The 23941-nt window shown below is 42.5% G+C and overlaps 1 protein-coding gene across 1 annotated transcript in view; it reads right to left on the bottom strand.

The window, feature by feature from the left end:
• The window catches only part of LOC149440306 (uncharacterized), a 142565-nt gene that overhangs the window by 84809 nt on the left and 33815 nt on the right, over window positions 1–23941 (bottom strand). The window contains exons 6-10 of the mRNA XM_089658798.1: window positions 18231–18388; window positions 18042–18127; window positions 17781–17859; window positions 6714–6787; window positions 6336–6437 (exon numbers count right to left, since the gene is read on the bottom strand). Coding sequence (XP_089514924.1) covers window positions 6336–6437; window positions 6714–6787; window positions 17781–17859; window positions 18042–18127; window positions 18231–18388 — 499 coding nt within the window. The remainder of the gene's footprint in view (window positions 1–6335; window positions 6438–6713; window positions 6788–17780; window positions 17860–18041; window positions 18128–18230; window positions 18389–23941) is intronic.

Below are 23941 nucleotides of genomic sequence, written 5' to 3'. Positions count from 1 at the left end.
ATAAGACATATTGTGTGGAGTCACTCTGCACATGATCAGTTTGGTGTGTATCACTAGAGAGGTTTTTTCTTTCTTGGGAGAGTGCATATGATAAGCACAGGGCCAATCAGCACTGTCCAGACAGAGGTTGAGGGTTCTGCATCCTCCTAGAGAAAAATGAAAACTCCTCCTACAAGCTTTAACCAGTGCTCGGCTAGACACTGATAGAAGTCACAAGACTTCTCTAACTGCTGATGAGCAAAGGGATTTAGCAGTTTACATTTACTAAATTAATTTCATTTCCATGTTCTGTGGGAGACCAGATATAGTGAATGCAGGGTGCTTGGTTTAGTAACACTTTAAAGTTAAGGTCCTTAAGGCGCAACAGTTTTTTTAAATATTTTCAACATTTGTATTTTTATGTTTTTGAGTGCAACTGTAAAATTGGGTTTCACTGTAAGCACAGTTTTTTCATCTTCAGGTGAATTGACACTGGCCAAATAGGGCTAGAATTCCTCATCTATGCATAACCCCTCCAAGCTCCACTAAGCCTCAGTTTTGTAGCATGCAATGAGGAACAGACAATGAGGGGAGGGATCTCCTGTGCTGTGATGTACTCCCAGAAAAATATTTTACACCAAAATCCTATTTTCTTAATCATACAGAACAGGACACCGGAGCGTTTCATGTTTTGGATGTCCCAAAACACTGAACATGAGGGATGGGCAACACAGCATCATCACCAAAACGCCCAAAACCTAAAACAGAATAGAGGAAAACCCCTGCTGCAAAGCTGCCTACAAGATGTTTTGCCGAAAACCGGAATCGGCAGAGGCATGAACATCTACCTGGTAGAACTTAGTAAACGTGTGAAGAGAAGATCAGGTAGCAGCTGTACAAACAAACAACAGAAGCTTGAGGTTGAATCACCCAGGAAGCACAGATACTCCTGATGGAATGGGCCTTGATAGGGAAAGGAGGTACCATAGGCCTGAGAACTGATAAATCTATCTATAAATGTTTAATCAAGCAGCTTGACCCTTGCAAGGATCCTCAGGTAAAACAAACAGGGAATAAGACTGATGAAACAAAGCCATAGACTTCAGATAAATTCTAATAGCTGGAAGAACATCTAAAGAGTGAAATACCTTTTCCTTAACCACTTCCCGACCGGCCGTTGTATATAAACGGCCGGAGGATGGAACTGCAGGGTCGGGTGGCCATTTATAAACGGCCCTGCTCCAAGGGAGCGCGCAGCACCACGATCCGGTGCCCGCTGTGTCCTCCGGACACAGTGAAACACCGATCGGACGGGACCTCTGTACGAGGTCCCGATCATGTGATCACTGATTGGCCAATCAGTGATCACATGCAAAGTAGTAAGCAAGATGTCACTTGTGACATCATTGCTTACTACGTGTGAAATCTGTGAATGATCTGTGAATGATCACAGAGGTCACATGGTACAAGGCTATTCACAACAGCCTTGAACCATGTGACAAGATGTGACCAATCACAGCTCACTCAGTAGTTCTCAATGGCTGCAAGAATGCAGACAGAGAGAAAGAAAAATGATTGCTTTTACATCCTATATGGGTGTAAAAGCAACCAGTGTAAAAAAAAAAAAAAAAAAAAAATCATCACCCCTCACAAGTAGTACAGTGTCACCATAGTGACACTGTACTGCTAGGGTGACAGTATGTAAAAATACATAAATAAAATAAATAATAATATAAAAAAATAAAAAAAAAGTAAAAAAAAAAGTTTAAAAATTATAATTTTTGGTTATAAACTAATTTGGCCTATTTATTTTTTGTTACTAAAAAGATACCGGATTAAATTTTGGACGAGATTTATGATGAAATATTATTTATTTGCAAAATTTTATAAGAAAAACACTTTTTTTCAAAACTTTTGGACATTTTCATTTACATAGCAAAAAAAATAAAAATCCCAGCGGTGAATAAATACCACCAAAATAAAGTTTTATCTGTCTCAAAAAAATGGTAAAAAATTCAAATGGGTACAGTGTTGCATGACCGCGCAATTGTCATAGTGCTGAAAGCTGAAAATTGCCCTGGTCAGGAAGGGGGTAAAAGTGTCTGGACTGGAAGTGGTTAAAATGCACTTGGACAAAAAGAAGGCAATATAATGTCCTGATTCAGGTGGAACAAAGAAACCACCTTAAGTAAAATAAAAAAAATAAGACAGAGGTCTCAATACCACTATCCTGGTGAAGAATCAGGTAAATTTCTTTGAAAGAAGGTGCAACTAACCCCGAGACTCTGCAAGCTGAAGTAATGGCATCCAAAGTGACAACCTTGTACATAAGGAGTGACAAGGGAATTGCTCAGAAAAATTTGCAAGAAGTCTGAAACACAGACAAGACCAAGTAAAAGTCCCAAGGAGACTGTGGCTGATATGGAAGAGCCCACAGCTTATCTGCCAAGTAATTTACAATGTTCTAATACCATGTTCTTCTTGGCAAAGCAGGTATGATCAGAATTATCAGAATACTCTATGTCCTTATCCTATGCAACAGGCGTGGAAGAAGCTGCAGTGGAGGAAAGGCAAAGATAAGGGAAAACTGATCCCAAGGAGTCACCAGGGCATTCAATGCAAATGCTTGAGGATCCCTGGTCTAGTACACAAACCTCTTAAGCTTGTTGTAGAATCTGGACACCAAGAAATCCACATATGGCACCAATTACCACACACAAATATCTGAAAACACCTTTGTGTGAAGTGTACACTCCCCTAGATTCAACTGATGGCGGATGAGAAAGTCATAGCAGGGAGAGCCGGAATGTGAAATTCTGCCCTAGACAAGATCAGGTGTGCTACTTCCTGAGCAGTACCACTGCTTGTAGAATAGAATAGAAATAGAATCTTCCTTTAGATTTACCAAAACCATATGAGATCAAACCTAAACACTTTCAATTTGTATGCAATCAGGCAGGCCCTTGCACTACATAGTTAAAGATAAATCTAAAGGAAATTGACCAAGAAAATTGTATAATGTATGGCCAGCTTTAGCCTAAGTACTTCAGATCTTGTGTTGGAACTAAGGCTGACTTCTGAAGGATCAGCACCCAACTGAACCTTTCCAGAACCTGTACCATCTTCTGGACATTTGATAACAGCTTCTTAGCCAACTGCTCCCTGAGAAGCAGTTCATGCAGGTGCCAAAAAATGTCTTCAACAACCCCAGAACTGGAGCCAACACCTTGATAAACACTTAGGGGCTGAAAAAGTGGCTATCCTCCATTGAGATATGCAGAAACCATTGGTGAGGCCAGAAATAAAGGTAGGTAGACATCCTTGATATACTGATGTCAGGAAGTCCCCCTGATGAAACAAAGCAATCATTGAGCAGGAGACTTTCAGCTGAATTATTGTACTTTCAGGCACTTGGTAAGAGCCTTGTGGTCCAGAATAGGCCAGACATGTCCGATTGGCTTGACAACCATAAACAGGCTGGAATAGAAGCAGTGAGACCTCTCCCCTCAGATACAGGTGCAATGACTCACAACATGCTTTCCAGAGCTGCAGAGAAAACCACTCTTTTTTTGCGGCTCCAAAGATACCTTTGATTGAATAGAATGAGGGGGGAGAAAGCAAGGAAACTCCAGCTTGCAGTCCCTGGACACATTGCTACAGACCAAGTTTTCTGTGACTTCCTCAGTCCAGATGAAGGCAAAGGCTAATATACATCCCCCCACTCCCGTGAGTGTGAATGTCCCTTCACTGTGAAGAGAACTTGCCTCTGGACCTGGGGAGGACTGGTTCATCTTACAAAACTGGGATGTAGTTTTTGGTGACAAAATTAACTATTCTTGGATTGTGAAAGCATCACTGGTTTCGGACTTGTCACCTTCACCTTCTTCTTTTGGGGTAAGATCATGCTTTTCCCCACAGTCCTAGTAGTTCCAAACCAGTGAAAACCCCTGAGTGTCGATCCCACAATGCAGTCATTTAAGAACTGTTCTAACAAGTGTTTACCCTCAAAGGGCAGCCTCTCAATTAGTTTTTTGCAGAAATGGTCTGTCAACCAACACTTGAGTCATAGGATCTTTCTGTCAACAGATATGGTGCCCACTTAGGAAAGTTGTCATATGGAGTTTTGTAAGGCATCCACTGAGAAACTCAATGCTCTTGGAAACTCTTTTGGGAGCTGCTAGATGGCAGGATCCACTGGATTTGATTCCCTGGATTAGAGCATATGCTTTGCCGAAACTTTGTGGGTTTGGCAAACTGCCACCGTAGCCACTGCAGGCTGCAAATCTGCTCTTATCAGAAAGAAAGATGCTTTAAAGAGGGACTCTAACCATTTATATGTGACATCTTTAAAGATTAGAACTTCATCAATAGCTGGGTCAACAACCAGATAACCCAATCGCTTGTAGAATTCCTCCTCCATGGGGTCCTGCTGTAAATCGCTTCTGAGGTGAGAACACCTTCTCCAGGTGAGCCCAATTGGCATACATTACTTAGTGCCACAGTGAGGGTGCATGTTTTGGCAGAAGCTGGGATCCAAAACTAGTTCACTTCTGTGAAAGAGGATTCCATAAGTAGTAACTTCAAATTTGTGCATACCACATCCACAAGGTAGCACACCGTGATCATTCTCTGAAATTCCTGGATATTGTGATTCTTCTTGGGGAAATTGTCTATAGAGGATTCTGGATCCTAAACAGATTCCTGCTCTTGTAGAAATGTTCCTCCAATGCCTCATCCTCTCACAAAAAGTAGTTCCAAACCAGTGAAAACCCCTGAGTGTCGATCCCACAATGGCTGCAGAAAATTTCTTTCTTGACACAAAGGAACTAGAGGATGTGCTCCTGAAAAATTGGAGATAGGCAGCGGACAAAAGGCAGCGGTTCAGAACTAATCTGACCCTTAGGGAAGCCACTACAGAGCAAACTATGCAGGGTGTCTTCCCTACCTAACAGAGGTACTTAGGAGGACACCCATTCGTCCTTCTCATCTCTCTGCCTGAGCAAGGTCCTGGTTTAATAGGTTTTTAATACCCTAAAGGCAGCGGCCACCCAGCTGAGAGGAGTATTGGCCCAAGCCAGAACACCTAAGTGGCACGTCACCCCAAGTAGACAAGTGTCCCAAATACTTGCTGTGCCCAGGCGGCAATTTTGTTTGTAGGCTGCAGAAGTGTGCAGGACCAGAAAGCAGCCTCTGGCTGCTACGGTGTGCATGGGCTAGAGGCTGACTACAGCTGAACCACTGGAACTGAAAGTAGTCCATGAGCCTGCAATCATTTGTGTAATTTCACCCAGTAAGCCAGCAAAATGGGGCCCGTACATGCACAGACACTCTGCCCCTTTTGAACACCACACTCTAACACTACTCCAAAAACACAAGGATCACTGTCAGTGGGACTACCTCATACTCCACTACAGAGGCACTCACCAGTCCAAGCAATCATTGCCCTGGACCTGTAAAACACCTTGCAAGCAAGGTTGTATCCTGGAGATCGCTAATTGCAGGGTCCAGTGCCAACCAGGAACATTACAGGATACTTTGCTTTTGCGTGTGGTACAGTCCAACTTTGCCTTCATGCTGTAGGCAACCAGTCTGGATTAAGACCATCTCTACCCCTGAAGTGGTGTGTAAAATAGGCCACAAAAATAGGGAACTAAGCCCACGAAACAAGATCTTCAGACATTTGTAGGCATTCACATGATCATCACTAGAGTAAATTCGGGGTAGTGTGTTGGTTGAAGAGATCAAAGGTCCCCAGGTCTTGTTAAATTGTTTCACATTTCTATGAGCTCAAACATTCGTTTATAAAGGGGCAAATTAGTGTTAATCAAGGAAAGCCATTGGGCATGTGAAGGAGGTATAATCTGTTTCTACCTAAGGAGAATAGGTTTCTTAGCATAAAAGCATCTGAGAAGTTTTCTAGTGGGCGTACAAATCGAATGATCTTTCAATAAGCCAAGCAGACATAGTGGGGTTATATGTATATTGGGTACTGCTTGCTGGAATTCCATAAAGCAGTAATCTCAAATCCGATCACAGGACCACATTATATGTAGGAAATCCACCCTAGCTCCACAGCTTTGAAGCACAGGGTGGTAGATTTAAGGTTGAGGTTGAAAGCCTAGCTGGTATATAGTAGACTTCTTGGAACAGTTTGAGTTGAATTCCTCTATTTCTCAAGAATATCACATACATCTCTTCAAGGAAGTCACACTGATCATTGGGAGGGAATATGGTTTCCCAGCTCTGTAGGCTGATCTTTCAACCTTGAGACTTCTATCCTATTATGACAGTTGTACCAACATGGAGAACAATTCCCCCAAACTTTATCTGACAATAAGGATCCAGCAGAAAATTACCTGGCAGTGCCCTGCTTGTCTCTCCTCCAAACTCTCTCTCTGCTGACTCAGCAGTGACAGCTCCAGTGTCAGTTCCTCCAGGGTGGTCAGGAAGCTTTGTGTCTGAGGAGGAAACAGAGCTAACATAACCCACCTGTAAATTCACTATACAAGAAAGAGATTATACAATGTTGTGTGGCAGCACAGAGTAAACAGACAGATCAGCCTATATCATAAATTACATAGATCAGGTTCTGCTTGGTCAAGCAAAAACCATTTGCAGAGTGCTGTAACCCATATCAATCAATCAATCAATCAATCAAACTATATTGTTCTGACAATGATCAGTGTAACTGGCTGCTAAAAAGCAGGCTCTGGGTATTACTGTGTGTATGGTACCTCTTCATCTGGCTGTGGTTGGGATCCTCCGTTTCCTGATTTTCTACCTCGTATCTCTAAAAAGGCATCAAAGTCTGCAGGAGAAAAAAATCAAAACTGGATACATGTTCTGAAATGGAAAGCATTTCACCGTTCAACCTTTCTTCCTTTCCCATCTAGGCCCAGACTGGAGAGATCTCGTCCAGATCTACAGTATGCATGAAGTTGGTCCAGATCTCGGCTGGATCTGTGTGTAGAGCAGGCCCGGACTGGAGAGATTCTTTCATATTGTTTTTATCCATGTTTTTCAGATATAAAACCAGAAAGAAGACAGTGTGATGATCGCTGCGTCAGACCCCACCCCTTCTCACCAAACTCATGACCGCAGGACTAGCCAATCTAAAACTGAGCTGTCACGTGCATAACAATGCCACGCCCAGCTGCACCCTGCACAAAGATTTTCCAGCTCACTTGACCACAATCGATGTACCGGCAGCCTGAGAGCGATTGTTACTGGGTCAGGTTAATTACGCAATATTTACAGAAAAAGAAATAGCCAATATATATATAAATATACAGAGAACAACAGCACAGTAAAGAGATAACAGAAAGAAGTTTAGGTAGATAAAGTACTTGCCAAAAAGCCTTGGGTTAAGCAGCTTCAAGTTTCATGAGCCAAAAGGATTTCTTATCTCCCACTGTCAGTTTCGATGTTAAAGGGAGAATCTTCAACTCTTACACCCAGCTCAACTCAGCTTAGCTTTTTCTAGGAGCTCCACAGGGTGTCTCCCTGGAGCAGTAAACCAATCGCCTCATTTGAGGAGTGAGTTTGTAGGTGGAGACCCAAGCTATGAACAAAAACTCTCATAGCTTATATTATGGTTCATAATTTACCCTGGATACATACAACATCCTATCCACGAGTAGATTATTACGCAGAATCTCCTGCTGAACGGTTAGACATGAATCACAAAATATCCGCTTGAATGGTTCAGGAGATATAATTTTCTGCTCTCCTATATATGTCAGGTAGGGGATGTAATATATCAGGAGAATGGCCTTAAACTGAGCCTTCCGAATATGGGCTCCATGTTTAGGTAATTATGTCCTACGTGATGATCTAAACTTATATGAAAAAACGAGTTTTCAAATGCAAGTCTGTTTTTACGACTCTCTGGAATGCCTTTGAGCTCAATGAAGGACTTGGTTTATAGCTTTACGATATCCCAGATTGCGAAGCTAACAGGCATCTAGGCACCAGCTAGGCTGGGGGTTTTATAGCTCTGGAGCTCTCCTGCTGTGCCTTGATTGCCTGTGACCTCTGTCATCGCCCAGACCTCATGTCACTCAACAGAGAGGGAGGAGGGATGATTGGAGGAGGAAGCCTGCTTTGGGAGTGAGAGATGGTACCAAATGGAAGACTCTTAACAAAATGGAGGACCACGTCCATCTCTGTGTGCACGATTGCTACAGACAGTACCTGTCCGTGTTCTCTAACAGCCAATCTCAGATTTGTTTCAATTCCACCAGATAAAATGAGTTTGGCTGTTATTGAGTATAAACAGTCCTCCTTTCAGGAGGAAACAATATACCTTTACCCCTATACTTTCTTAATGACTTTACTGGACATTCCCAGTCTTAGTCCATAGGGTTCAATATTGAGGTAGCCCACCCTTTGCAGCTATAACAGTTTGAACACTTCTGGGAAGGCTGTCCACATGGTTTAGGAGGGTGTCTATGGGAATGTTTGACCATTCTTCCAAAAGTGCATTTGTGAGGTCAGGCACAGATGGCAGACGAGAAGGCCTGGCTCGCAGTCTCCGCTCTAATTCATCCCAAAGGTGTTCTATTGTGGTGAGGTCAGGACTCTGTGCAGGCCAGTCAAGTTACTTCACCCCAAACTTGCTCATCCATGTCTTTATGGACTTTGCTTTGTGCACTGATGCGTAGTCATGTTGGAAGGGGCCATCCCCAAACTGTTCCCACAAAGTTGGGAGCATGAAATTGTCCAAAATGTTTTAGTCGGCTGATATCTTAAGAGTTCCTTTCACTGAAACTAAAGGGCTAAGCTCAATCCTTGAAAAAAAAAACCCACGCCATAATCCCCCCTCCACCAAACTTTACACTTGGCACAATGCAGTCAGGCAAGTACCGTTCTCTTGGCAACCGCCAAATCCAGATACGTCCATCGGATTTTAAGACAGAGAAACATGATTTGTCACTCCAGAGAACAAGTCTCCACTGCTCTAGAGTCCAGTATTGGTGTGCTTTACACCACTGCATCCAACACTTTGCTTTGCACTTGGTGATGTAAGGCTTCGATGCAGCTTCTCAGCCATGGAAACTCATTCCATGAAGCTCTCTACACACTGTTATTATGCTAATCTGAAGGCCACAAAGGTTTGGAGGTCTTTAGCTATTGACTCTGCAGACAGTTGGTGACTTCTGCACACTATGCGCTTCAGAATGCGCTGACCCCGCTCTGTCATTTCGTGGCTGAGTTGCTGTTGTTCCCAGTTGCTTCCACTTTGTTATAATACCACTAACAGTTGTCAGTGGAATATTTAGTAACAAGGAAATGTCATGGATGGACTTATTGCACAGGTAGTAACCTATCACGGTGCCATGCTTGAATTCATTGAGCTCCTTAGAGCGACCCACTCTTTCACAAATGTTTGTAGAATCAGTCTGCATGCCTAGGTGCTTGATTCTATACACCTGTGGCCATGGAGGTGATTGGAACACCTGAATCCAATGATTTGGAGGGGTGTCCCAATACTTTTGGTAACATAGTATATGTATCAAATCCCAGAATGTATTACTTTATAATTTGTCAAGTACACATTCAGTAAAAGTTAAGCAATTCTACTTTAGAGAACTAAAGGAGGAGGGAAATGCGATCATGTGACTACAGAGAAAAACCTGGTGCTGAAACTTATTGGAAAAAATAAAATCACACTTCCCCTGAAAATAAGGGTATTTTTAAAGGAAAAAAATGACAAGTTTGGGGAACAATATGAGTGAACACTGTAGTGTACAGTATTTAAAAGGCATTTATCCTGGAAAAGATACATTTTTTAAATGATGAAATCATTTTTTTAAATCCAGGAAGTCTTTCACCTTCAGGTTTACTCCTGCATACAGCAGGATTGGACACTTGCAAACAAACAAACAAGAAAAAAACTATAGGCCAGCCTAAGATAACTCACCCTACACCCGGCATACCTCACTTTTGTAGCAAAGCAGATACCAAGAGCATAATTATAAACAGAGTGAAAAGCCTGTGTTCTTCAATGTATTCCAAGGAAAGAATGTTATAGTCCTAATTTCTTTCTTATCCACTGAGAGACAAACTAAATCTTTGGGCAAACTGAGGGGTGGGAAACACAAAAAAACAAATGCTAACCACCCAAAGAAACAAACAACAGAGGACCTGGGACTTCTTGCAGCTCAGTGAGCCACCCAAAGGACCTATAATCAGATGAGGCACAAATGTCCACTTGGTAGAAAATGTGTGAGCAGAAAATCTGGTGGCAGACTTGCAAATCTGCGAAATAGTTGCTTGATGGCAAAAAGTTCAAGATGCACTTACAAATTTAGTAAAGCTGCACCTTGACAGGAAAGGGTGAAACATAATCCTTGGGAGTATAGGTTTGGATGATGATGTGCCCAAGCCACCTAGAGATTGTGGAGCAAAAAGCCAGTGCACCCTTACGGAGTTCATCCGAGATGACAAAAAAGGGAATACGTCTTTCTGAATGAAGAAGCAAGTGACTGGGGCGCTGTTGAGCAGTCGAAGATGATGGTCGCCTGCTAGATAGAGTTGCACACCTGGGCGGTAAGGAGCCTAACAAACACCTTCTAGAGTAGCGCCTGATACCCCATTCCCTATCCATAGCTTACCCGGAGGCTCGAAGACCTACCTGAGGTATTTAGCCGACTCGGACCGCCGTGCAATGGGCTTCCGATCCCTGGACCTTTCCAGCCGGCGGAATCTTGCAACGAGAGGGACATGGAGGCCAACACTCTCCTGAAGCCAACATGAGCGATATCACTCTCCACTCCACAGCTCCACCACCAGCTTGTGTACCCCTTCGGCCGGCCTTGGCTCCTCACCTGCTCCACGGAAGGGCTCAGCCCTCCATCACGATCACCGCAGGCGCGCCTGCCCGGCCTAGGCATTCAATTAACCCCATAGTCAGGTAGGAAAAACATCACCCTACAAGTCTGAAGGACAGTCTATACTCAGGGGAGCAGTCCGGTACAACCTGTGGTGCGCTGCCTAGATCCCGCCACAACCTGCTGCCTTCCATCTCCATACACGTGGACACCAGTGACCATCTTATACAATCAAATAAGGCAGCCGTGCAACAGATCGGCCATACCCTACCAAGCCTCCTGCACAAGGTGGTCCTCTATCCTTTTCCTGCATTCAGTAATAGCCCACTATCATCCCTCACCACCGGACAGCTGCCATAAATTGAGCTTCTGCCTGCTCCCTGTGAATTCAGGGAGGCTGTACTTGCAGCGACCAACGGGTGCTTGTACCCTCTATCTCATTCTGCTGTGGGACTCTGTCGAGGACTATTCCCCCCCTCTTTTGTTTTTCTCTCTTGTTTTGCTGGACAATGGCACTTGGTTTATATTCAGCACCCCTCATGTCATGTTATCTTATGCCAGCCTGCCATCTCCCACATTAAACCACAGGCCTTGATATATCAGCAATAACTGCTGTGTTTGGACACTCCTTTATTCAAATGCCCCTGGGTTCTTCAGAGACCATGTGAAAATATCCTACCACTACTCTGGCTAAGTCTACCAAATCATCTGTGGGCAGATCGAAGACCTCAATTGGTCCTGCTAAACGGCCCCCTTCTAAAATGGCCTCTCCACAAACTTCTCCTGAACACCCACATTCTGCTCAGGAGCTCATATCTCAACTGGACGACTCCTCTAATGACAGCCTTCTGCTGCACAAATAGCGGATCCCACTGCAGAGACCGTTCATGATTCAGCTCTATTAAAGAAATTCAAACTCCTTCTTCAACAGGAGTTAAATACTGCTACGGAACAACTCACCACCAAAATCACCCACGATACAGCTGGAATTTCCCGTTCAAATTATCCTTGTCCTTCCAAGGTCATCCTTGTGCCGTCTCTATGCCAGAAGAAGCTCAGACAGTCCTTTCCAAACTACAGCTCATGCTCACGACTTCAACTGGCTCACTAGTCTCACAGTCTTCATCTCGTAAATCTCCTCGTCTTACCCCTCTCTGGGAACCTCTGCCTTGGAAACATCATTCCACATCGCGGCAAACCAAATCAGCCTCCAGACCTGATGTTGCGGACAAAGACTGAATCGCTTTTATGTTCCCTTCTTTGTCTCCTTTTCTGCAAACTTGTTAGGCCAGTTTACCTTTTTTGGACTCCACACACCTATCATTAGGGTGTTTAGGGATATTTCCCTTATTATGGATACACTGATTTGCAAATGCTTGTTGATAATCTCTCATGTTTTTGTTTCAATTCTATATGTTAATGTGTGGTTCATTCTTAGATTTCTAGTGGTTTTATTAAGCCTAAACTACTCCGATCCGGACGCACACTGGGCACTGGAACCCACTGGCAGTCTTTTCTTCCGACTCCCTTGGATTGACAACCTCCTCTACTTTCCCTTTTTGTTGCGGGGGCATGCCCCCCCTCATCCTCCCTTCTCTTCTTTTCCCTACCATATTATTATTATACAGGGTTTATATAGCGCCAAAACGTTTGCTCAGTGCTGTACAATATAGTGGGGGACAGTACGAGACAATACAGTAACAATACAATACACGAGGGGTTCGAGGGCCCTGCTTTTTCGAGCTTACAATCTAGGAGGGAGGGGATAGTGGTACAGGAGGAAGTGGCTGTGGGGGATGGAGTGGTGGGAGGAGTGGAGGAGATTGGCTGTTAGGTGAGGGTGGGGTAGGCTTCCCTGAAGAGATGGGTTTTCAGGGTGCGCCTCAAGGTGAGGAGGGTAGGTGACAGTCTGATAGATCGGGGTAGTGAGTTCCAGAGGATGGGGGAAGTCCTGGAGAAGTCCTGCAGTCGGGCATGGGAGGAGGAGACCAGGGAGCTAGAAAGTAGGAGGTCTTGTGAGGAGCGAAGAGTACGGGTTGGGTGGTATTTGGGTATCAGGTCAATAAGGCAGTTTGGGGCAATGTTATGAATGGCTTTGTACATCAATGTTAGTAGTTTGAATTTAATGCATTCGGCAATCGGAAGCCAATGGAGGGAATGACCATATTCCCTCTCCCCCCCCCCCCCCCTTTTTTTGCCTCTCCTTTTCCCCTACGTACCCAGTGTCAGGCAATGGTTTTGCTAGTATCATCTTTTATATTATTTGTTATCATATCATGCAGTGCACACCTGGTTGGCTCACGTGACCCCTACCTATGACATTGTATTTAATCACCGCCATTGGTTGCTTAGGCAACTTCTTCCTTAACATCCCTACCCTTTTTTTCTTGGACGTTGGGATGCCCGGACCTGATACTTTAACGTTGGACAGGACCCTCTGCCACATTCTCTAGCTGTCCTGCCCTTTACCTACCATGAAGGCTACCTCCAAATTTGCCATAGTGTCACACAATGTGCAGGATTTTAATTCTCCCCGGAAACATAAGTGTGCCTTCATACACAGGAAACAAGGGGGGTTGGGGGTTCCTAATTTTTATAGGCAGCTCATATTGCATCTCTGATGTCTATATACAGTATACCGCACAACAAGCTCCTTTATGGGTCACTTTGGAGGCAATTTCTTGTTTTCTGGTCTCACCCCATTCACTTTTGTGGCTTCTTCCAAAGTCTAGACCCATGACAATCAGTCCCACCTGTTACGAGTCTAGGAATCTACAAATATTCCAGTGGCCTAACTAATCTCTCCCCATCTTCCGCTCTTCACCCTTTTAGGCAATCCACTATTCTCTCCATGCATTGGGTCTCCCAGTGGATTCCATGGGTGGATCTCCCACAAACTTCACTGTGTCCATTTGTTCCTCACTGGTAGCTCTATCTACACCTGAGCGGACATTATGGATAAATACCAGGTCCCCCACACTGAACATTTTAGATTTCTACAGATTAAACATTGGTTGTCCTCGGTGCTCGTTGACCCAGCTGTCTTTGCTCAAACTTATCTGTTATTGGTTGCCCTTGTCCCCCAAACTTATATCCATTCTCTACTCACAAATGAATGATTTCCAAAACTCTAACAATCACACTTATATTTCAAGGTAGGAAAGGGATTTTAAAAGCACCAAAAATAGGGTTTACTGTTCACAAATCTGGACCACACTGACTTCCTGCTCATGTTCTCACTATTGAATGGGCCTTCAAAACTGTCATGAGATGGTACCTGGTCCAGTCCCGCTTAGCACACCTTCATCTTTCTGCCCCTGGTACCTGCTTCAGCGGCTGTTTTACTTCGGAGATGTCCTCCATGTGTGGTGGACATGCCCTACGCGTGCCTGGTTTTGGAAAAAAGGTCCTTAAATCATTATTAACCTGTCTCTTCCCTAAAGATCTGTGGTATGTTCTGTTATACCTGTAACTGCCAGGCCTCACTAAATACCAATTTAAACCGGCTACTTACGTACCTCTGGCAGCAAAAGTAAAAAACTACTGTATAGCAAAATCTTGGAAACAACAGCTCACACACTTTACAGAAGTCAGCCGCAGCTTGGATTTCTTTTCATTAATGAAAAGCTTTCCAGTGTCCTTTTAGATACACATGAGAAATTTCTGAAAAAATGGATTCCTTGGATCCAACATGCTCATCCTACTATGTCAATAGCCAGTTACACATTACTATAAACATCTAGACCTGGGACCCAGCTGAAGTGCCTTGATGTTCTCTCCTATTTCTCTTACTTTCTCTCCCTTTCTCTTTTATTCTTATTTTCTAGGCTCTTCCACGGGGATAATTTGTGAGTTGTTTTTATGTACTTTTTTGTTTTGCTATCTGAATAGTGCATTTTTATATATGGATATTTCACGCACCGATGCCCGCTTCCTCAGTTAGGGCATATGGTTGTTCTGTTGTTACTTCGGCTGTTCTTCCTTCGGTGCAACATGGTCAACGGTCCACTCTGCTGCACAATAAGCTTTGTTTTTGTTACGGTTTCTGTGTATGATGTACTACCATCTCGGCTGGTAAGCTATTGATTACATGTATCTGTCTGTAAATATGACAGAGGTTACATTGTATACTTGGAAACATATTTCAATAAAAATGTATTGAAAGGAAGAAGTAGGTGACTGAGAGATAGACTTCTCCTGAATCAAATTTAGAAAATGAAAGTAACTTTCTTTTTAGTGAACTGGAGCCAGGAGGAAGGATGGAAGACCAATGTCCTGGTTGAGGTGAAAGACAGAAACTACCTTAGGTAAGAAGGAATTCATGTTCCTCAACACCACCTTGTCCCTATGCAAAACCAGAAAAAGATCTTAGCAGGACAGGGCCACAAGTTCAGACACTAACTTCACAGAGGTAATAGCTACAAGGAACATTGTGGGTGAGAGTAGAGAGAGTAATGTATCTAATCGATACAAACTACAGTTTCTGAAGTGCAGAGAGAGCCAGATTCAGATTCACTAGGAAACAGATAGAGGGAGCAACAAAGGGGACCCCTGTACAAGAGTCCTAACAAAGAGCGGGAAGTAAACAGCCTCTGAAACAGAATAGAAAGGAAAGACCCTTAATAGTGCTGAGAACCATACACTGGTCAATACCTAGCTGCAGGAAGGTGGGGATTAATTTCGTTCCTGGGGTGGAAACCAGAGACTTGCACCAAATAAAGTCTGTCTTCCATGTCCAATGATAGACCTTGTGAGAACATAACTGTGTAGCTTTTAACATTGTAGGAATCACAGACGAGATGCTCTGTACCTCAGATGTTGGTCTTCAACAACCATGCCATTAAAGCCAGTGACTGCGGCGGAGGATGGCAAATCCATCCTTGGGACAAATGATTGTGAAAACACAGCAGAGCTGTTAGACTTACCACATCTGCCTTGGTCAGTCCTGAGCAATAAAAAAACCTGGAGAGCCCTCCATCTCTATCTTACCAAGCAGATAAGAAATACATTTTAGGGGAGAAAAGGCAGGGCCATAAGAGCATCTGAGCCACCTATAAATGTTGGAGCAAAAAGCTGGTTCCTCGTTACAGACATCATCAGAAGCAGTAGATGCTGAACCGGCCATATTTCGATCCCTGTCTACCCAACCTTACTACTTCAACCAGAATGCAGTCACCATAAGACAGGAAGTGTGTTACTGGCAGGATCACCAGGTGAAATAACGAAAAAAAAAAAAAAAGCCTAAGAGAAAAAGGCTCTCTGTCATTGAAAAAATTAAAATAGATCAAGTTAAAAAAGGAAAAAAAAAAGGCCTAAGAAAGAAATAACGCAGCCACCACATTTAAGGATTATTTGTAAGCTGCAATATATCACATTTTTGTTTTTGGGTTTAATACTGCTTTAAAAAATGGTGCCAAAAAAAAAAAACCTGGGTGCTCACAAACAAGCTGCTGAGAGCAGGAGAGGTTCAGTCATTGGAGGTGACTATGTAATTGTAGGAAGCAGCAAGGGCTAACTGATCTGAAAAACTGTGTTCCCTGCAAATAAAAGCAATGGCAGGAAGAAGCTACACCATGCTGCAAAGGACGAAGCAGAGTGTGCAGGAAATACACAAAACACTCCAAGAAAGTGAAGCAGCACCTAATTCCCCAATTTGTTATTTCCACAGAACTGCTGAAACAGAGTAATGGTGGTGCTTAATAGTACAAGTAATACAGTAGTTCCCAATGCTCAGACACATAAAAAAGGAGACCTTTGAAACTTATCACAGTCCTGGACCTGGAAATGCAAATGACCTCTTGAATAAAGCAGAAACAATTATGGGAATGGCAGAGGTTACACCTAGCTGGATAATTCCTCCTGTAGGCAGCATTAAAAGCCAGTTGTGTCAGCATAACTGAATCCTGTGTCCCTTAATGAATGCAAAAGAAAGTGGGTTAGTGTTTAACACTGGACAGTTAAAGAAAAGACATCCATCTTCATAGGACACTAGAAGAAAACGGAGGCAGGCTGGTAGCCACAGTTAAACCTTGTTGAAAAAAAGACACTAATCTATCCAGTTCAACCAATTTTGAAAAAAAAAAAACAGTCCCACCCACACACATACACACACACTTAGAAAACCTTCATATACACTATCCTAATTCCACAGTTGATCCAGAGGAAGGCAAAAAACCCCCAATAAAGTATAAACCAATTTGCTCCTGCAGTGGAAAAAAATTCCTTCCTGATCCCCCAAAAGGCAATCTGATATTCCGTGGATCAAATGTATTTATACATGTTGATCATATCCCACCGTTATCTCCTCTTCTCAAAAGAGAATAAATTCAGTTCCTCTAATCTTTCCTCATAGCTGAGCTCCTCCATGCCTTTTATCAGTTTGGTTGCCCTTCTCTGTACTTTCTCCAGTTCCCCAATGTTCTTTTTGTGAATTGGTGCCCAAAACTGAACTGCATATTCCAGATGAGGTGTTACTAATGATTTGTACCGGGGGAAATGATATCTCTCTCTCTGGAGTCTATGCATGTATATTCTTAGTCTCCAAGTGCATAACCTTACATTGATCAACATTAAACTTCATTTGCCACATAGTTGCCCAATTATACATTCTTTTATATTAAACAATTTCTTTCTGTTTGTGAATTGGTGCCCAAAATTGAACTGCATATTCCAGATGAAGTCTTACTAATGATTTGTACAGGGGCAAGGTGATGTGTCTCTCTCTCTCTCTCTGCAGTCCACACCTCTCTTAAAGGATAGGTTCACCTTTGGGAACATGTTACATTTTCCACCCATTTTTAGGGTTGAACAAGTAACATGTTCCTATTGCTGCAGTTCCTGTGACCCTGGGATAGACCAAAGCCTACATGATCGTCTGCAATGGAGAAGCCAGGGGATCCTGCGATAGACCAGTGATGGGGTAAATGTATAAATTTTATGTCACACTGTATGTTTGTAAGTTAGTCTCACCATCCATGACAGTATTCCAGACATGGAGCAGCTGCTGGTACATGTGTCCGTTGGTCTGCAGATATGATGACACAAATGTCTGCAACATTTTAAAAGACTTATTAGACAAATATCCAAAGACATAAATCTACAAGTTAGGGGATTATTTATCAGGAGATAAAATTATATTGAGGGAGGAGAGCTGGATCTACAGTATAATATTTAACAGACACAGTGACGATGTCTCAGCGCTACCACTAAGATTACAGAGATTGTACTAACCGATGAGACTGCTGTCCGGTCTGCAGGAACCTTCCCTGGTGCTGATAAGATGTTCTGCCTTAACCGAATCATTGGAGACTGGAAAACTGAAATGCAAGACAATGTTTCTATTTCCAATCTGTAGGATCAGTGTGGGGGTGAGGAACATACAAGAGATTAATACTGACCTGCAAACCTCTACACCCTTACCTTGCTGCAAGGCCTGGTAGGACGCAGTGAATTCCTTCATCTCCCGTATGTGAACATGACAGGAATGGAGCTGACTCTGAAGATCAGACAAGGACTGTCTGTGTGTCTGTCTTTCCATCTCTAGCTGTGTGTCCAAAGCCTGGATTGCCAATTCCAATCTGCATACATGGAGCAGCTCTATAATGGCCATAAATAAGCACTATGCTAAACATGACCCCCCCATTACAGTACTAAGCATGACCCCTCATTATCAATACTGAACATGACCCCCCAGTAACTATATTGAACATATTCCCCCATTACCCTGTATGTGCCCTCATATTACCAATACTGAAAATGACTGAACGTTACTATACCAAATATGGCCACTACCAATACTGAATATGACCCTCCAATTAGCTATACTAAACATGACCCCCATTACCTATAGTGAATGTGAACCCCCCCTTTACCTAAACTAAACATGACACCACATTACCTAAACTAAACATAACCCCACGCTACCTGCACTGTACATGACCCCTTATTACGTATACTAAACCAGACCCCCTCCATTACCAATGCTAAAAATAACCCCCCCTTACTAATACCAAACATGGCCCCCTATTACCTATACTGAACCAGATCCCCAGCATTACCAATACTAAACATGACCCCTATCGCCAATATTGAACATGAACCCCCCAATACCAAACCCCTGTTACCAATATTGAACATGATCTTCCTTCCAGAACCAATACTGAACATGACCCCCCCATTACCAATACAAGACACTAGGCACAAAAGGAACTGAAGGCCAGCCCCCTAGAAGCTATAACCCCTCCCACACCAATCTGGCTTAGTTATAGCAAGCAGTTCAAAAACAGAATAGTATAGTAATAGTAAACCACATTTGGCAAAAAGAAGGGTCTTGGCTTCAAAACAACCTTGTTTTTATGTAAGATCAAATGGGGCTTCCATTAGGCAATCTTGATAACTCAGAAACTGTTCTGGCCTTAGTGAAAACCACAAGAAAAGCTACCTTACGGGATAACAGCGTCAATGTTAAAATGGGAGTCTTTGTAACAGCAATACAAGATTTAGTGGGGGCCAAGATGAGGAACAATGTGTATAACCCCTTGAATGGAAGTAAGAATCAGCTAAATAGCCAGAAAACACTGAAAAAGATTGGACAGTCAGATACCTGACCTTTGATGGTACTAAGGGCCAAGTGTTGTTTTACCCCTAATGAGGGAAGTAAAGAACAAAGCCCACCAAAAAGCCACAAGGGAAGGCCCAAAACAAAACGTCTGTTCCTTATCATTGCCCAGCCAGCTACAGTTGCATAAGTGACAGTTAAAGCGGTATTAAACACAAAAGCAAACATTTATTATGTTGCAGCTTACCAATTCTTAGATGTTAGTGGCTGCATTAGTTTTCTTTCTTAGGCTTTCTTCCTTTTATTTTCAAGTAATGATCAGTAAGTTTGTTGTTTTTCAAAAAGAACAAGCTCTCTTATAGAGTGTATCAGTTACAGAGATGGAACAAAACATTTTATCACTGGTAGGGGTGCTTAAAATTGTCAGTTTTTATTTATAAAGGAATGTAAAACCTTTATCCCAAAAGAAATCAAAATGCTGTAACTGCTTATAAAATGTGAGATGTTAGTGTATTTAAATCTGCTAGTACATCTTACCACCACCCCCAGATTGACAATGCTGTTGTCCAAAGGTGCCCTCTGTGCTCCTTCATCCAGAGAGTGGAGGCACTCTAATACAGGAGGAGGTGTGTTACTAGCCAGATCACCTTGTGAAAATGGTGAAAAAAGCCTAAAAAAATAAATAAATAAATGCACCCATCACAGTCAGTTATTGGTAAGTTGCAATATATAAAATTTGTGGTTTTGAGTTTAATACCACTTTAAGCACATAAAACGTTAGGTACATTTGAAGGGAAATATGTTCAAACCAGCAACATACCGGCTTCAGCCACTCACAAAAAGTGAGTCTTCAGAGCCAGGGACAGACAAAATTACTACAGCTGTGGTTCCAACCAAGGAAACCTCTGTTAAACTGACCTGAATAGCAGAGTCCTGTGTAAACTGAAACAATGATGGGTTGGTCACTGCCGACTGCAGAACCATGCAGAAAGAACACCACTTTAACATGTCCTTGTTGGCCTACAGAATTTCCAATATCTTGCCTGAATCTACCAGTAGCAGTTGAAGTGTAGTAAAAATCTTTAACCACTTGCCATCCGCCCTATAGCAGAAGTACTGCTACAGAGGGGCAGGGCTGTGAAAAATCACGTATATATACATGATTTGCATTTACGAATAGGGGAGCCCTATCCGTGCCGCTATTGGCAGTTGGGGATGTCATTCACCGGTTCTCTGCCGGCGATTCCCAGCCGGCATTCAGTGATCATCGGCAAAGCTGACAGGGGAGAGACCTGTGTGTAAACAACATAGGTCTCTCTCCTGTCAGCATGTACATGCTGCTTTGTACAGCAGAGAGATGCAAAGCAGCATTTCTCCCAAGTAAAACAAAGCACACTGTTAACCCTTTGATCGCCCCACATGTTAACCCCTTTCTGCCCAGTGTCATTAGTTTCGTCCGTGCTTTTTATTAGCACTGATCCCTTTATTAGTTTCACTGGGGATGTCAGTGACAGTTAGTCAGTTCCCCCCCCCCCCCCCCAGTGTCCGAATGTCCACCGCAGTCCCGCTATAAGTTGCTGATCGCCGCCATTACTAGTATAACAAAAATAGAAATAAAAGTTCCAGTTTATATACCACCATTTGTAGACGCTGTAACTTTCACGGAAACCAATTAATACAGAAATTATTGGAATTTTTTTAACAAAGACATGTAGATGAATACATTTTGGCCTAAAAGTAATAATTTTTTTGTTTATAGCGCAAAAAAATAGAAAACGCAGAGGCGATCAAATACAACCAAAAAAAAGCTCTATTTGTTTGAAAAAAATTACATACATTTTATTTATTTACAACACTGCATGACCACGCAATTATCAGTTAAAGTAACGCAGCGCCGTAACGCAAAAAATTGCCTGGTGAGGAAGGGGGGTAAATCCTCTGGAGGGCAAGTGGTTACCTACTTCCGCACCTCCCTATAGCAGAAATACTGCTACAGGATTGCACGGGTGCGCAAAATTATGTATATATACATGATTTCGCAGTTCCGGGTAGGTGGCCTCCATTCGTGGCCTTGGCACCCAATCACCGGGTCTCGTCTGGTGATTTCCCGCCGGCACCCGGCGATCTCCGAGTATTATCAATGGGTGAGAGACCTGTATGTAAACAATACAGATCTCTACCGTCAGCTCCTGCACACTGCTTTGTATGGCTCTGAATAGCAGAGCCATACAAAGCAGTGTGCTTACAGTGTAAAGCACACACACAGCCCACGTAGTAAAAAAGCACACAGTACACATTTAACCCTTTGATTGCCCCACATGTTAACTCCTTCCTGCCCAGTACCATTAGTACAGTGTCAGTGCTTTTTATTAGTACTGATCACCGCATTGGTGTCACTGGGGATGTCAGTGACAGTTAGTTCCCACACAGTGTCAGAATGCCCACCACATTCCCGCTATAAGTTGCTGATCACCACCATTACTAGTAAAAAAAAATGTTTTTCGAATTCCAGTATATATACCGCCATTTGCAAACGCTATAACTTTCACGTAACTAATCATTTACATGTATTGGGATTTTTTTTTAGCAAAGACATGTAGCTGAATACAATTTGGCTTAATTTTATGATGAAATTCGATTTTTTTAATTTTTTTACTGGGCGTATTTAATAGCAGAAAGTAAAAAATATATATTTTTTCAAAATTGTTGTTTTTTTTGTTTATAGCGCAACAAATAAAAAATGCACAGGAGATCAAATACCACAGAAAAAAAAGGTCTATTTGTGGGGAAAAACGGACGTAAATTTCATTTGGATGCAGCGTTGCATGACTGCGCAATTGTCAGTTAAAATAACGCAGCGCCATATAGCAAACAATGGCCTGGTCAGGAAGGTGGGTAAATCCTCTGGAGGTCAAGTGGTTAAACAAGTCTTTAAACAAAAACATAGCAGAAGGTAAAGAAGATCATTTCTCTTTAAAGAAATAAATTAAGTCCTGCTAGATCAAAACATTAGAAATAAGTGCCTATACTAATTAAAATCCAGTAATACACTTTTTCACCCAGCTCTGCACATGCTCAGTTGCTCTTTCTTCTTTGAGACTGTGTTGAAAATGTATAGGCCAATCTACTGACAGCCTAAAGATTTTCAACCACTTAGGGGCTATGGGCTTCAGCAAAATGGCAGCCTCCAGCAAGAAGAAACAGGAACAATGCTGGAGGAAATTTACAGCACACACTAATTTTGGTAGTATTATTAAGGTGGAATGTAAGTTCCTTGCTAAACAACATTATATTTTAGCAAATTGTTATGGGTAAAGTTCCGCTTTAAGACACTAAGAAAAACTGGGCAGCATTTGTTTGGGAGCAGTTATAGCAAGGGGAATGGCCTTCAGTTTTCTTTCTTTCTCAGTTATCTAGGGTCCATTTCTCTTGTAGGTAGCAGCATGACGTTTGGTTGCATGTTGTCAAGCTGTGTCCTTCAAAGTTTTGATTTTCAACACTCTTTACAATCAGCAAATACGCTTTAAGAATCCACCAAGTCATCAATGACCTCTGTAGTTGCAGACACTGTGAAATAATCTATCCTGTAAAACACAGCAGACTCTGGTGGGGTTTTAGTCTAGGTTCACGCCTAAGCGTTTTCCACTGCGTTTTTCAGAAACACACAGCAGTCCATTTAACATGATTTCCTATGGGACAGGTTCATATCTCCGTGTTTTCACCCAATGTGTTTTTTGGAAAGGGTCAGGGACTTTTTTAAACGCAAAACACTGCGTTTTGGTTCTATAGACTTCAACGGAGATGCTGCAGAAAAGCATGTAGTGCGTTTTTCATGAGTTTTATTCTGCCCAGCAACAAGTTGAAAAGAAAACAACTGCAAAGCGCATCAAAAACGGATGTGCAAAAACACAAAACGCACCGCAAAAAGCACTGCAGGAAGGGATCAACCGCAAACTGCATAGGTGTGAACCTAGCCTTAAACAGTTTCTATAGCTTTCAGCACCTGCTGTGTATGTACAGTGGGGATCGAAAGTTTGGGCACCCCAGCTAAAAATTTGTATTAATGTGCATAAAAAAGCCAAGGAAAGATGGAAAAATCTCCAAAAGGCATCAAATTACAGATTAGACATTCTTATAATATGTCAACAAAAGTTAGATTTTATTTCCATCATTTACACTTTCAAAATAACAGAAAACAAAAAAATGGCGTCTGCAAAAGTTTGGGCACCCTGCAGAGTTAATATCTTGTACTGCCCCCTTTGGCAAGTATCACAGCTTGTAAACACTTTTTGTAGCCAGCCAAGAGTCTTTCAATTCTTGTTTGAGGTATCTTTGCCCATTCTTCCTTACAAAAGTCTTCCAGTTCTTTGAGATTTCTGGGCTGTCTGTCACGCACTGCTCTTTTAAGGTCTATCTATAGATTTTCAATTATGTTGAGGTCAGGAGATTGTGAAGGCCATGGCAAAACCTTCAGTTTACGCCTCTTGATGTAATCCCCCGTGGATTTCGAGGTGTGTTTAGGATCATTATCCATTTGTAGAAGCCATCCTCTCTTTAACTTCAGCTTTTTCAC

Source organism: Staurois parvus, unplaced genomic scaffold (genome assembly GCF_062004578.1).
Source record: "Staurois parvus isolate SC_StPar_1 unplaced genomic scaffold, SC_StPar_1.0 ptg001095l, whole genome shotgun sequence".
NCBI lineage: Eukaryota > Metazoa > Chordata > Amphibia > Anura > Ranidae > Staurois > Staurois parvus.
Note: the sequence above shows the minus strand (reverse complement) of the source record. Positions and strands in the feature narration are given on the sequence as shown.